Raw genomic sequence first — 16110 nt, forward strand, 5'->3', positions numbered from 1 at the left:
GGCTTCTTCAGGATGGTTGTACAGGGAACGTCTGACATCTTCGTAACACCAAATAACCCAAAGGGTAAATAGATCCCATATTAAGGCATGTTAAAAACATGACTTTTATTAATTTTCAATTTAAAAATGGTCACTAAAGTATCAATCAAATTATCGCTAGAATGCTCCTACATTATATTCCAACCTCTTGAACTCTAGTGCAATAATTCTTTCATACTGGTCTATCACGGCTGCAGTCCATAATCATATAGTAAACAACAGATGAGTATCAATGTTATTGCTATTGCAACCTATCGGAATCATTCAATCTGGCTAAAAATCATTCATAGCCTCCCCAACAAGTTTCGCCTGAACAGGCTTCCTCAGGGGGCTAGGGCTAGAATGAGCTGCAAAATGCTATGTTGGACCTTTTTGAACCTTTGTTCCGTCCTCATTTCTCAGTAACGACAAATGAGGACGGAACATCTGACATCTGAGACAAACAGAGCGGTTTTAGTAATTGGCTTTAATACAGAATAAAACATATAGCAGAATTTACACAAGGAAATGATAAAAGTCGTCTTTTCATTGAAGCCTTTCAGTGGCTGTGAGTCCGCGCTAGATTTTGGCATTGCTGCCCAGGAGACAGGTTTATCCTCCGTACATTCAGCTCGGTGGCGAAGGTCCGGGCTTTCTGATAAAAGTAAAGTGATTTTTCTCGGTCAACTAGAAAATTGTGGTAGATGACGGCAAGTCGGGTATAAATCTTCAACTGCGATTTCTTGTTGCCTAAATCCATTGCAGCGGCCAGGGCGAGGTGATAGTATCCAGCGGCGTCATAGGGATCCTGCAATATAGGGGTAGTAATGGTCACATCTCGACTCTCTACCAAAGAGGATCATTCACATCTAGGCAGGTATAGGAATGCTCCCGGTAAGGTCTGTAGGGGGCAGTATTATGTCAGATGACGCCGGTGTTCTTCTATCGGCTTCTGGTGTTAGAAAACCCCTGTCCCCAGCTAAAAAAACAAACTGTGCTTTACTCACTCTCCCCAAGTCCAGCGCTGAGTCTCTGCTGCTGCGGCTGGTGTAGGCTATTGTCTGTAGAAGTGACAGCGCTGCAGCCAATCATTGGGCTCAGTGACATTGCCTATGTTGATGGCGCAAGGACTGATTGGCTACAGTGCTACGAAAATGACGTAATAACACACTGAGAGCAGCAGCAGTGACTCTGGTCTGGACCCCGGGAGAGTGAGTATGGCCCCGTTTTTTTTTTAACAAACTGCAGCGATAAAAGCCACATTTTATTCCTCTCTGCAGCCACTATTCCATGAAGCGGCCAGTTCATTATACTCATACGTGTGAAAGATCCACTCTAACCCCTTCATGACATATGACGTACAGTGGCTTGCACAAGTGTTCACCCCCTTGCCATTTTACCTATTTTTTTTTTACGTTACGTTTTTTTATGTGTTCATGTTCACCCCTTTTACTATGAAGTCTTTGGTGCAAGCAATTATCTTCATAAGTCTTATGCTTAGTGACAGGACGTCCCCATGTGTGCAATCTATGTGTCACATGTCTGTCAGTATATACTTTACCTTTTCTAAAAGGGCACAAAGGCTGCAACACCAAGGAGATCTCCAAACAAGGCAGGTACAAAGTCATTGAGAAGAACAAGTCATGGCTGGGTTATAAAAAATATCCCAACCTCTGATGATCCCCCGGAGCTCCATCAAATCCATTATCATCAAATGGAAACAACATGGTACCACAACAAACCTGCCAGGAGAGGTCCGCCACCAAAACTCTCAGCCCAGGCAAGGAGGACATTCATCAGAGAGGCAGCACAGAGACCAAAGGTAACCTTGAAGGAGCTGCAGAGTTCCCAAGCAGAGACTGGAGTATGTGTCCATACGACCATAATAAACCATACAATCCATAGAGGTGGACATGTGAAAGACTCCCAAAATGTATGGAGAAAGGTGCTGTGGTCAGATCAGACTAAAGTGTAACTTTTTGGCCACCAAGGTAAACTCTATTTCTGGTGCCAAACCAACAAGGCTCATCAAGAACACCATCCACACAGTGAAACATGGTGGTGGCAGCACCATGCTGTGGGGATGTTTTTAGGTAGCAGGGACATGGAAAGTGGTGTGAGTTGAGGGGAAGATGGCTGGTGTGAAATACAGGAATATTCTTGAGCAAAACCTATTTCAGTCTATCAGTAATTTGAGACTGGGATGGAGGTTCACCTTCCAACAAGACAATGACCCAAAGCATACTGCTAAAGAAACACTTGAGTGGCTTAATAGGAAGCATATAAATGTTTGTGGCCTAGTCAAAGCCCAGACCTTAATCCAATTGAGAATCTGTGGTCAGATGTGAAGATTGCTGATCACCAGAGGAAAAACCATCTAACTTGGAGGAGCTGGAGCAGTTTTGCCTTGAGGAATGGGCAAAAATCCCAGTGGCAAGATGTGGAAAGCTCAAAGTCTTATCCAAAATGACTTTCAGCTGTAATTGCTGCAAATGGAGGCTCTACAAAGTACTGACTTTAGGGGGTGAATAGTTATGCGCACAATGAAGTTTTACATTATGTTGTCCTATTTGTTGTTTGCTTTACAGTAAAAAACAACAAATGTTCACAGTGGTAGGCATGTTCTTTATGTGAACTAATGGGAACCCTAAAAAAAATCTGAAATTGTAAATTGAATTGAAATTGAATTGAAATTTAAAAAAAAATTGAAAAATGTGAAATTCCAGGATGTGGGTAGCAAAACATGAAAAATGCCAAAGGGGGTCAATTCTTTTGAAATTCACTGCATATTTATGTCATATGTTGTGTCCCTGACTTTGATGTGGGCACACTTACCGAGCCTGCATCTTTCCTGGCAGATGATGGTTAATTTATTCAGCCATCATGTGCCTTTAACAGCTCCATCAGCGGCTGACAACCTGTAAAATGTTGCTGTCAATCTCTGATCGCGGGGAGCCGGTGGCTTTTCATGACAGTCGAGGCTCTGCTGAACGCCCCCGTGTCTTTGCAATGCTCCTGTGAAAGTCAGCGTTTAGCTGGAGTTCGTAGGAGATCATGATTTTCACTATACATAGCTGTGTTTGTGCACTGCTGTATATAGAACAAGCGATCAGATGATTTTAGCTTTGAGTCCCTAAAGGGGACTATTAAATACAGTAAAAAGTAAAAAATGTTTTTAAAAATATGAAAAAATTAAAAAAATTAAAAAATATTCAAATCTTCCCCTTTTGCCGCATTAAAAATAAAACAATAAAAAAAAATACACATAAGTAAATGAATGTGATTCAGTAAACAGTGTAACGAGAAAGAGAAAAACACAATGCCAGAAATATGTTTTTTGGCAGCAACATTGCAATAAAACGCAGTAAGAGGCGATCAAAACATCCTATCTACCCCAAAATGGTATCAGTAGAAACAGCAGCTTGGCGCCTAAAAAATAAGCCCTCACACAGCCCCATATCTCGAAAATTGAAAGTGTTAAGAGGCTCGGAAAATGGTGACACAAGCAAAACAAAATTATTTTTACAAATTTCCGAATTTAGTTTTATCATATAGCGAACACTGTAAATGAAAAAAAAAACAAAAAAACAATGACTGCACTTTTTTTTTGCAATTTCAACGCACTTGGATTCTTTTTTCCCACCTTCCATTTGCGTCACATTAAAGAAATGAATGGTGTTATTCAAAAGTGCAACATGTCCCGCAAAAAACAAACAAGCCCTCACACGGTTACATGGACAGAAAGATAACAAAAAGTTATGGCTCTTGGAAGCAGAGGAAGAAAAAAATGGAAAATTGCAAGGTTAGAAGGGGTTAAATAAGTAAAAATTGATTGTCCCCCAAAGGTGGACAACGCCTTGGTGCACAGTCCTGCCCTGGAACACTCCTATATTGAGCTGGACTGCCCGCTTTGGGTTGACTTTTTACCAAACCCTCTCGTTTTGGTCCAAAAAGTCCTAAAATTTTGTTTCCAAAAGGTTCAGACAGTCCTGTAAAGTTCAGGATAATTACTGACTATGCGGTTTAGTTCTGAGTATACGGTAAGGGCAGCCTCCTCCGTGCCTTATTTGGTTGATAACAGAGAACACTAGATTGCATTAACCTTCCCAGGAACCTTGGAGAAGACCAGAGTAAGTCCTCATTTCTTAGGGTCCTCACCTTCAGGTCGTAGAATATGATGTCTCCTAAGACCAGGTACACCTTCATGTAGTACACGGACTCCTCTTCTAGCTCCAGGGGCGACGAGCAGAGAGACAAAGCCTTCAGGTAGAAATGTTCAGCGAGTTCCGACTGATTCAGGTGGCCGTAAATTCCGGCTAGTCGGTGATATGACACCCGTTCATTTAGCTGATTCCCTGAAATGGCAGATATCATCACTCATGGAATTAGTCATCCAGGAATTATACCTAGAGATCTAAAAATGTTTTAATAAAAACATGGTTGCTTTCTTCTATAAACAGCGCCACACCTGTGTTCAGGTCATTTTGGGAATTGCAGCTCAGTTATATTGAAATGGCAATACCGCATACAACCTGTGGTAGGGGAGGTGCTGTTTTCAGAAGGTAGCAGCTATATTATACAACGCCTTTGACTGTAAGGGTGTTTTTTTTTTTTTACTTAAATTTATGTAATTTTTGGCTAAAAAAATCAGTTTTGCTATTGGGTTTAATTGATATTTTGCACCATTTGCCTTTTATAACCTCTGTTACACATTCTGTAACTTGGCTGCAGAATGAGTTATCTGAGAATCTGCCAGCGAGCTCGTTCTGACGATACAATGGGAGCGTTTCTAACTCATTTATCTGTCTTTCTCTGAGCTCCTTTCAGCTGATTTATGACCACAGACCACATCAAAGTGGAACGTGCAGGCAAACAAAGAGACCGCAAGAGTCAAACTATGCAAAATTAATACTGAAACCCTATTGCAAAAATGATCTTTGGCACCAAATTCATACATTTAAGTTAAAAAAAAAAAAGGTCCCCTAGAGCTGCACAACTCCTTGAATCTTGGTAATATTGGAATTTATCAAACATCAACCTGCTGAGGCGAAGTACCTAAAATATATTAAGAGTTGCAAACCCTTTAATAAATTTGGCGCATTTGTGGACTGTTTACGTGGCAGAAAAATTAAAAATATGACAGGTACACCAGTTTTCTTTTTACATAGACTGCAAATTTTTTAGAAAAGTGGCATAAAAGGACAAAAGGCAATTATTTTTTATTATATTATCATATGTGCTTTAATTTTTATATATTATATTATTATGATTTTATTATGTTTTGGTACATATATGCCTCATGCCAATTAATGGGAATTTTTGACACAAGAGAACCGAAACAAGATATGGTGTATATTTTTTCCAGGTATCTTTCTATTCTTTCTATCCACCTGAAGACCACCTGTCACTTTCCATAAATATGTCATTTGTTTTACCTGGTGTAAATGCCCCTGTTCTCCTGATTCTGGTGATATTTTTCTTTTTTTTCTACTCCTCTCCATTCATGAGATACGGCCTCCTTTTCCCTGTATGTAAATCTAACCTTTTTAGCCAAAAGGGCAAGGCACTGAAGAACACGCCCACAGGATGGAGCTCAGTGCCACACCCACTTGTCACAAGACCACTTCTAAACAAACCGGGAATATGGGGCCTTATCTCAGGAATGGAAAGTCACAGAAACAAAAGAAAAGTGACCCCAGATTCAGGAGAACGGCGGCATTTACATCAGGTGACTTTTTTTTACTTATACCCTCTCTATAGATATTCCTCCCGCCTATCCCATACACATGTATGCTCAATTTGGCTGAGTATGGATGTGGTTTCAATTGGGAAAGGGGAGTAGGCCGCTTCCAGGTACTTCTTTATCTTTCTAGAAAATAAAAGGATCAGGCATGTTAAAATTCAACATGCCCAATCTTTCTTACTTTAACAGTATCTGTTGGTAGAGAATTGTTTAGGCCACCACGCTTGTGATTTTTACCTAAATTGACACTCAGGACCAGAGCCATTTTTGCATGTTCCAGGGCTTCCTCGTAGCTTTTCACGCTCATCAGTATCTCTGTGAGTTTATTACACAGCCGCAGTTCAGCCGTCACATTCTCCGTCTTCACAGCAAGCGGCAGAGCGCAGTCCTGAAAGGTAAGGAACATACAACGGGCCCAATTCATTATTGCATTTGCACCTTTTGTATGGTTTAGTTTTTGCTGTTTTTCGCCTTTTTTTATTTAATTTGCACCTTTTGTATGGTTTAGTTTTTGCTGTTTTTCGCCTTTTTTATTTAATTTGTACCTTTTTTATGGTTTAGTTTTTGCTGTTTTTCGCCTTTTTTATTTAATTTGCACCTTTTGTATGGTTTAGTTTTTGCTGTTTTTCGCCTTTTTTATTTAATTTGTACCTTTTTTATGGTTTCGATTTTGCTATTTTTCGCCTTTTTTATTTAATTTGTACTTGTTTTGTTTAGTTTTTGCTGTTTTTCGCTTTTTTTTATTTAATGTGTCTTTTTTTGAAGTCTAATTTGTGTTCACCTGTTTGTTTGTCTTTAATGCTCATCATTGTGAGTTTGGTTCCTGTTTTTCCAGATATTTAATCAATTGCAACTTTTTCTGTTTTAACCCTTTACTAAATCTTTTAGCAAACATTTTTCAGTCTCTCCCTGAAGCTATCTTATGTACGCCTGAAATTCTTGGAGCTAATTTTGCATCATTTTAGCTGAACTCGCAATATTTTTGCTGTAAAAAGGCAAAAGAAATGAGCAATTTTTAATTTTGCGCAAAATTCCAAAAATTTGCGCCATTTTCGAGAATTTGTCATAAAAAAGTCAATAACTACCACGAGACCAAGACAGAAAAATGAGACCTGAAATGCATGTATTTGGGGCTAAAAAATTTTTTTTTTTTGTTAAAAAATGTTGCACCAATTTGACTTTTGTGGGCTGTTTCCCTGCATGTTCCACTTTGATGTGGTCTGTGGTCATAAATCAGCTGAGAGGAGCTCCGAGAAAGAGAGATAAGAGTTATAAACTCCCTATCAGATCATCATAAGGAGCTGACTGACAGATTCTCAGTTTACTCATTCTGCAGCCAGCAACAGACAGTGTAATAGAAACCAAATGGTGCAACATTTTTAATGAAACCCAATTGCAAAAATTATTTTTAGCCTCAATTACATCCACTTAAGTAAATAAAAATTGTCCCCAAAGGTGAACAACCCCTTTAATGGTATTAATTTTACATGTGTGACTTTAATGTTTGATGATTTTAAAAGAAGAATAAATGAATCATTTCTCCCTTGTATCCTATGAGAGCTGAATATTCACCTGTATTGAAACCGATGGGGGAAAAAAATGCTTCCATTGCTTTAGTTTAAAGAAATGACATAGAAAAGGTTCTGGCTCCTCCTGCTGGTCAAAGACTCTCATTGCAAGAAAAAATATGTCTAAAAAGCAACAATCATCATAATGGCAATTATGTATAAGCGGAATAAAGCCTATTATAATCAGAAAAGTCTTTGGGTTATGCCATCAATAAGGTAGGGACTCATACTGGGTAACTTTTAACATCCGGGAAAGGATAAATATTGTGGCACTGATCGCACCAGTTTTGTAGTTTACACCCCTCCATACCCTTCTCTGGCCACTCTGCGTCCCCCCTTGTTCTGAAAGCCCCCAGAACTCTTCAGTAGAGACACCGGCGCTGTGACCCCAGAGTACAGCGGTGGAGACTCAGCGGTGGAGACTCAGCGCTGGACCCAGGGTGGGTGAGTAAGGCACAGTTTGTTTAAGAACAAACAAAAGCCAGGGGAGTCTTTATGTACAGGAGATGCTATAAATGTCAGAGCACAGAACAAACCCCACCCAGGACAATACCTGCAATTATGATCGGGAGTATAGATTGTGGCAATAATGTCTGTAAAGTGCTGTCGAATATGATAGTCCTATGTATGAATGTGAAATAAATGGTGATTCCAACTTGCTCAGCTATTTTCTACAACTTCCAAGAGGCTCCACATAAAAAAGTATCGTATCTCTCACTATTGGTCTCAAAAATAAATATTCCATCTGTACAATATATCACAGACCAATGGGGCAGAACATACAGTATATTGTACTCGCCCTGTAGAAGGTCGTTGCCTTATTTCTGTCTCTGGCGCCATTGAAGAATATATCCCCGCTGGCTTCATACAGTTGCATGCCGAGATGTGGATCCCCCGTACAAAGAGCAACATTCTGCGCCACCTGGAAAGGAGAATATAAGAATCATAGAATGTCAGAGTCAGAAGGGACCTCCAGGGTCATCGTGTCCAATACCCTGCTCAATGCTGGAGTCACTAAACCATCTCAGACAGATGTCTGTCCAGCCTCTGTTTGAAGACTTCCATTGAAGGAGAACTCACCGCCTCTCGTGGCCGCCTGTTCAACTCATTGCTCACCCTCACTGTCAGAAAGTTTTTTTCTAATATCTAGTCTGTATCTTCTCCTTTTCAGTTTCATCCCATTGCTTCTTGTGTTTCCATGTGCAAATGAGAATAATGATGATCCCTGCACACTGTGACAGCCCTTCAGATATTTGTAGACAGCTATTAATTTAAGTCTCCTCTTAGCCGTCTTTTTTTCAAGCTAAACATTCCCAGATCCTTTAACTGTTCCTCGTAGGACATAGTTTACAGTCCGCTCACCATCCTGGTATCTCTACTCTGAACTTGCTCCAGTTTTTCAATGTCTTTTTTAAAATGTGGTGCCCAGAACTAGACACAGAATTCCAGATGAGGTCTGACCAAGGAGGAGTAGAGGGGGATAATTACTTCAAGTAAGCTAAACTCTATGTTTCTCTTAATGCAGAAGTTTGTTTGCCTTTTTTGCTGCTGCATCACACTGTTGACTCATGTGCAATCTGTGATATATTAGTATACCCAAGTCTTTTTCACAAATGATGTTGCTTAGTTCTATTCCTCCCATTCTGTAGATGTAATTTTCATTTACGTTGCCCAGTTGTAGAATCTTTCATTTCTTCCTGTTAAATTTCATTCTATTAGTCGCTGCCCATTATTCAAGCTTATCTAGAACCTTCTTGATCCTTTCTCTTATCTTCTCTAGTGTTAGCTATCGCTTAGTGTTAGCCATCCATCCTAACTTTGCATCGTCTGCAAATTTGATCAGTGTACCTTCAGTTCCGTTATCTAGATCATTTATAAAAATGGTGAACAACACTGGAGCCAGGACAGAGCCTTGTGGTACCCCACTTGAAACACTTCTCCAATTGAATGTGCAACCATTTATTACCACTCTTTGAGTACTTAGCCTGTTATGAATCCACCTATCTCTAGCCTTGTCAATCCCATACTTTTTTCCCAGTCATTTTTTCCAATAAGGATAGCATGAAATACTTTGTAAAATGCTTTGCTGAAATTGAGATATACTATATCTACCGCATTTCCCTGATCCACCCAGTCAGTGATTCCATCGTAAAAAAGAAATTAGATCAGTCTGGCATGACTTGTTTACTACAAACCCATACTGGCTCTGGCCAAATACTGTATTCTTATCCAAGTACTTACATACATGCTGGTTAATAATTTGTTCAAAGATCTTTCCTGGTATAGAAGTAAGGCTCACTGGCCTGTAATTTCCTGGCTCCATCTTCTTTCCTTTTTTGAAGATAGGGACATTTGCTGTATGAATGATGTAGATAAGCCACTGATGGCGGTGGCCTTAGCTAAGAGGCGAAAAATGGGGCCACAGATCCCCTTTAAAATTCATTTAAATTAGCTAAGTGTTCCCTCACCATCTCTCTGTTCATGGATAAAGTGGATTCTTTTATTCCTTTGTTAGCACTATGTGTTGATGTTACATTTGCTTTCTTAGAGAACACAGATGCAAAATAGGAATTTGAAATTTCAGCCTTCTCAACATCATTTTTGACCACTTCACCCTTTTCATCCTGTAAAAATTCTATAGCATCTTTTCTTTTGATATATTTGTTTATTAGTATGTTGCAAATATATGACCCAAGAACTTAAAAGTACCCAGAAGAAGTATGTTAGGTTACTTTCTATGAAAATCAGGGACTAAAGCATTAAAGGGGTCCAGGTTAGGGGAAAGAAATTAAGTAACAGCTGGAGGTCCTCCGATTGGGGCCTATCATATGAGTCAGAACAGAGAGCACAGCGGATTCTGACAAACGTGAACAGTCCTGGTCTTACAAGGACGGTCATTCATCTAAAAGACAGCCATGTAATACTACCTATCTCCTCCAGCAAAATCAGCGATTTGGAGGGAACAAGCCGGGATCAGTTGATTCTACTGGCTGTCACATTTCTAATAAAAAAAACAATTAAGCCACCAAACAAGTAGACACATTGGAGATCAGAGGCAGGGGTGCTTAGAGGGGCTGTCTCGGACTAGAATATTAATGACGTATCATAATGATAGTGGCAGTTCTTGAGTTCTGAAGTTCAGCTCCCATTCACTTCAGTAGGAGCTGAGCTGCAGTACCCGAGATTAGCCACTACACAGTGTATGGCGCTGTGGTGTACTGGCACCTTACACTGTTTATAACCAGTGACTGCAGGATCTGCAAACAGCTGAACCATAGCGGTGCTGGGTGCTAGACACCACCATTCTAAATCTGATGACCTATCCTCAGGATACGTCATCAATATTGTATAGCTGGACTACTTCTATAATCATTGGATGCCAGGAATGTGGGCATTAGCCACCTACTGGAATAATATCACTACCATATTTCCAAGGATATAGCCAAAATTCAGATTGATATTACATTTCTATGATTTCCCAAGGCCGAAAATCCCCTTGGAACCCCAGAAGCAATTATGTCCTCTGATAGATGTGGGTAATAATTAATATTGCACCATGTGATGTCCCCGGTATGGACTAGAGACGTCCAGCCTCGCTAGGGGCGATGGTCTTCTTGTGCCTATATATTAGCACCTCTTTCTGGTCTCCCTGTAGACTTCCTGACATCTTACTAATTTACTATCGATGCTGCCAGGTGTCCAGTGATATCAGATTTTTATTTTTCTAATCCATAACCTGATCCATAACATGGAGGAGCAATATTCTGTGAACGTTAATCAGCGTTAAACCCCCCGGTGTCGTATACAAGTACCTGAATATATAGATCCACCAGCTCGTTCTGTTCCAGGATGTAATAAATCTTCCCAGCCATTAACCAAGCGCCGGCTTCTCTCTCTTTCGATTGAAGATCAATAAAAATGCCCAGACTTCTTTTGGTATATTCCAGTGCCGATCTACAGGCTCTAGACCGACGACAGGAGGACATGTTCAGGTGCAGATCTCCAAAGATCGATCAACGAAACGTCAACATGTTGGAAGGGGGATTATTAGGGTAGCAACAGTTTTAGGTACCGTAAATTATTTCATGGCTAATGAGCTTTTTCCGCATTCTTATGGATCAACCAGGGAAAGCAAAATTGTAAGATTTTCCTCCTTACCTAAATCTTCTCAATATCCTTACCCCTTGTAGAATTTGATAGACCAATGTAAATGTAAAATTGCTCATTAAATGGGTTTTACTAATCTAAGACAGGTGTATTCTCATTCCAAGGCTGGTTTCACACGTCAGTGGCTCCGGTACGTGAGGTGACAGTTTCCTCACGTACCGGAGACACTGACTCACGTAGACACATTGAAATCAATGTGTCTCAGCACATGTCAGCGTGTTTTCACGGACCGTGTGTCCGTGTGCAAAACACGGAGACATGTCAGTGTTCGTGGGAGCGCACGGATTACACGGACCCATTAAAGTCAATGGGTCCGTGTAAAACACGTACCGCACACGGACGATGTCCGTGTGCAGTCCGTGTGCCGTGCAGGAGATAGCGCTACAGTAAGCGCTGTCCCCCCAGCTTGGTGCTGAAGCCGCCATTCATATCTTCTTTCCAGCAGCGTTTGCTGGAGAGAAGATATGATAAATCCTTTTTTTTTTTCGTGTTTAAAATAAAGATCCCTCCCCCCTCCCCCCTCCCACCCCCTGTGCGCCCGCCCGCTGTTAATAAAATACTCACCCGGCTCCCTTGCAGCGTCCTCTCAGCGCCAGCTTCTCCTGTATGAGCGGTCACGTGGTGCCGCCGATTACAGTCATGAATATGCGGCTCCACCTCCCATAGGGGTGGAGCCGCATATTCATGACTGTAATGGACGGCACCACGTGACCGCTCATACAGGAGAAGGTGCGACGCGGAGAGGACGCTTCGAGGGAGCCGGGTAAGTATTTTAGTAACAGCGGCCGGGCGCACAGGTGGTGGGAGGGGGGTGGAGACAGGGATCTTTATTTTAAACACGAAAAAAAAAAAAAAAAAAAGGATTTTTCGTATCTTCTCTCTAGCAAACGCTGCTGGAGAGAAGATATGAATGGCGGCTTCAGCACCAGATGCAGGGGACAGCGCTTACTTGTAGCACTGTCTCCTGCACGGTCGGTGTGGTACCCAGTTGGCACACGGGCGGCACACGGCTGCCGCACGTGTGGCACACTGATGTTCACGGTAAGCACACGGACACGGATAATTCCGGTACCGGAATTATCTGGACGTGTGAGACTGGCCTAATAAAAATGTGTCACCATTTAAACTAATGAAAAGTAGATAGTTCTGTTGATTTTTTTGGTTTGTTTTTTGGCTACTCAAAGAATGACACCAGGAAAACTCTACTACCACTGCTGTATATTAGTAGACTATATTCACGTGGGTTGACTTTGTCATGAATTTAGGCTCGGATTCTGTGCAAAAAAAAAAAAAATCCATGCCAAATCTGATGACAATTGACAAGTGATTAGGGTTAGGGTTTGCACATTCACATTCAAAAGAAAATGTTGCATGTCTGTAAAAAATAGATGATAAGTAAAGTGTAGATACACCGTGCAGGTAAAGATATTAGCTGATGGGGTCAGAATCTTGTACGGGTGTTTCCAGTTCCTACAACCATCTTCTGAAAAGCAGACATGGAGATCAAATCTTCGGCAATACCTGGAATTAAAATTCTCATAGACCTAATAGTGAGGGGAATGCCAAAGAAGGCTCCAATTGTGAAGGACTGCAAATAAAGAGGCACGGAACCCCAAAGCTTTTATTATACTCACAACATTCCAATGAATAAAAACAGTGAAAAGCAGCGGCCATCACTTCATACAAACTGTGTGTATTACACACTTGCCTAACTCAAGTTTCGCCTCATTGGCTTTGTCCGGGGCATATAAACATCCTGCATTATTCATATTAATTTATAGGATCTAAAGTCAATATGTAACATCCAGAATCACTAAAAGATATAACATCTATGACATACAGCACCCATCCTGACATGATATATACAGTCATGGCCAAAAGTTTTGAGAATGAGACAAATATTAATTTTTCCTAAGTCTACTGCTTCATTTTTTCTAATGGCAATTTGCATATACTCCTGAATGTCAGAGTGATCAGCTTAACAGCAATTACTGTACTTGCAAAGTCAATATTTGCCCAGAAAATGAACTTTAACCCCCAAAACGCATTTCAACATCATTGCAGTCCTGCCTTAAAAGGAGCACCTAACATCGTTTTAGTGATTGATCCATTAACACAGGTGTGGGTGTTGATGAGGACAGGGCTGGCGATCAATCAGTCATTAAGTAAGAATGACATCACTGGACACTTTAAAAGGAGGCTGGTGCTTGGTATCATTGTTCCTCTTCAGTTAACCATGGTTATCTCTAAAGAAACACGTGCAGCCATCATTGCACTGCACAAAAATGGCCTAACAGGGTAGAGTATCGCAGCTACAAAGATTGCACCTCAGTCAACAATCTATCGCATCATCAAGAACTTCAAGGAGAGAGCTTCCATTGATGTCAAAAAGGCTCCAAGGCGCCCAAGAAAGACCAGCAAGCGCCAGGACCGTATCTTAAAACTGTTTCAGCTGTGGGATGGGACTACCAGCAGTGCCGAGCTTGCTCAGGAATGGCAGCAGGCTGGTGTGAGTGCTTCTGCACGCACTGTGAGGCGGAGACTCTTTGAGCAAGGCCTGGTTTCAAGGAGGGCAGCAAAGAAGCCACTTCTCTCCAGAAAAAACATCAGGGACCGACTGATATTCTGCAAAAGGTACAGGGAGTGGACTGCTGAGGACTGGGGCAAAGTCATTTTCTCTGATGAATCCCCTTTTCGATTGTTTGGGACATCTGGAAAACAGCTTATTCGGAGAAGAAGAGGTGAGCGATACCACCAGTCTTGTCTCATGCCAACTGTAAAGCATCCTGAAACCATTCATGTGTGGGGTTGCTTCTCAGCCAAGGGAATCGGCTCACTCACAGTCTTGCCTAAAAACACAGCCATGAATAAAGAATGGTACCAGAATGTCCTCCAAGAGCAACTTCTCCCAACCGTCCAAGAGCAGTTTGGCGCCCAACAATGCCTTTTCCAACATGATGGAGCACCTTGCCATAAAGCAAAGGTGATAACTAAATGGCTCATGGAACAAAACATAGAGATTTTGGGTCCATGGCCTGGAAACTCCCCAGATCTTAATCCCATTGAGAACTTGTGGTCAATCATCAAGAGACGGGTGGACAAACAAAAACCAACAAATTCTGGCAAAATGCAAGCTTTGATTATGCAAGAATGGACTGCTATCAGTCAGGATTTGGTCCAGAAGTTGATTGAGAGCATGCCAGGGAGAATTGCAGAGGTCTTGAAGAAGAAGGGTCAACACTGCAAATATTGACTTGCTGCATTAACTCATTCTAACTGTCAATATAACCTATTGGTACTCATAATATGATTGCAATTATATTTCTGTATGTGATATAAACATCAGACAAACACTAATAAAAACCAGAGGGCAGCAGATCATGTGAAAATATAATTTTGGTGTCATTCTCAAAACTTCTGGCCATGACTGTACAACCAGCAATCCAAATAAATGCAAAGAAAAGAAAAAAAAAACACAAAGAATGTTCAAAGCACCTAAAAAACACATAAATGCATGGAAACAGCATAGAAATGAACAAACACACAAGAAAGGCACAAAATATGCGCTTAGAAAACGTACACAACACACACAAAAAGCACCGAAACACACAACTGTATTTAACCCCTTAACGACCAGGGGTATTTTTGGTTTAGCATTTTCATTTTTTTGCCCCCTTTCTTCCCAGAGCCATAACTTTTATTTTTTTGGTTAAAATGACCATGCGAGGGCTTGTTTTTTTGCGGGACAAGTTGTACTTTTGAACGACACCATTGGTTTTACCATGTTGTGTGATAAAAAAAGCGGGAACAAAAATTACATGTGCGGAGAAATTGAAAAAAAAAGTGCAATCCCAAAGTTGTTTTTTGTTTTACTTTTTTACTAGGTTCGCTAAATGCTAAAACTGATCTGCCATTATGATTCTTGAGGTCATGAGGAGTTCAAAGACACCAAACATGTCTAGGTTCTTTTTTATCTAAGTGGTGAAAAAAATTTTTTAAATTTGTAAAGAAAAAAAAAAAAAAGTTGCCATTTTCCAAGACCCATAGCGTCTCCATTTTTTGGGATCTGGGGTCGGGTTAGGGCTTATTTTTTGCGCGCCAATATGCCATTTTTATTGATTCCATTTTGGTGTGTATATGATCTATTGATCGCCTGTTTTTTCATTTTATTGCAATGTTGCAGCGACTGAAAATACATAATTCTGGAGTTTAGATTTTTTTGTCATGACTACGCTGTTTACCGATTGGATTTTTTTTATATTGATAGATGGGGGAATTTTGAATGGGATGAAAGGGGGGTGATTTGAACTTTTATATTTTTTTATTTTTCTAATATTTTTAAAAACATTTTTTTTTACTTTTTACTTACTTCAATAGTCTCCTGCTGACCCCGGGTTGTCATGCCAACCCATCGGCGACCCGCGGTCATGTGACATGGGCGCCGATGGGAGTGGTAATGACATGTTAAAGCGTTTGACAGCGGCATTTAACATGTTAACAGCTGCGAGTGGATCGCGATTCCACCCGCGGCTGTTCTGGGCACATGTCAGCTGATCAGATCAGCTGTCATGTGCAGGAAAAGGTGCGGGCTCATTGCAGGATCCCGCACTAAAC

At 40.8% G+C, this 16110-nt stretch overlaps 1 protein-coding gene across 2 annotated transcripts in view; it reads right to left on the reverse strand.

The window, feature by feature from the left end:
* Positions 1–490: 490 nt before the first annotated feature.
* Positions 491–16110, reverse strand: part of SH3TC1 (SH3 domain and tetratricopeptide repeats 1) — a 78767-nt gene continuing 63147 nt past the window's right edge. For both annotated transcript variants that reach the window (XM_069744768.1, XM_069744769.1), the window contains 5 exons: positions 11142–11292; positions 8129–8251; positions 5999–6149; positions 4177–4373; positions 491–826 (listed from right to left, as the gene is read on the reverse strand). In XM_069744768.1, coding sequence (XP_069600869.1) covers positions 578–826; positions 4177–4373; positions 5999–6149; positions 8129–8251; positions 11142–11292 — 871 coding nt within the window. In that variant the 3' untranslated portion in view covers positions 491–577. The remainder of the gene's footprint in view (positions 827–4176; positions 4374–5998; positions 6150–8128; positions 8252–11141; positions 11293–16110) is intronic.

Source organism: Ranitomeya imitator, chromosome 1 (assembly GCF_032444005.1).
Source record: "Ranitomeya imitator isolate aRanImi1 chromosome 1, aRanImi1.pri, whole genome shotgun sequence".
Lineage (NCBI taxonomy): Eukaryota > Metazoa > Chordata > Amphibia > Anura > Dendrobatidae > Ranitomeya > Ranitomeya imitator.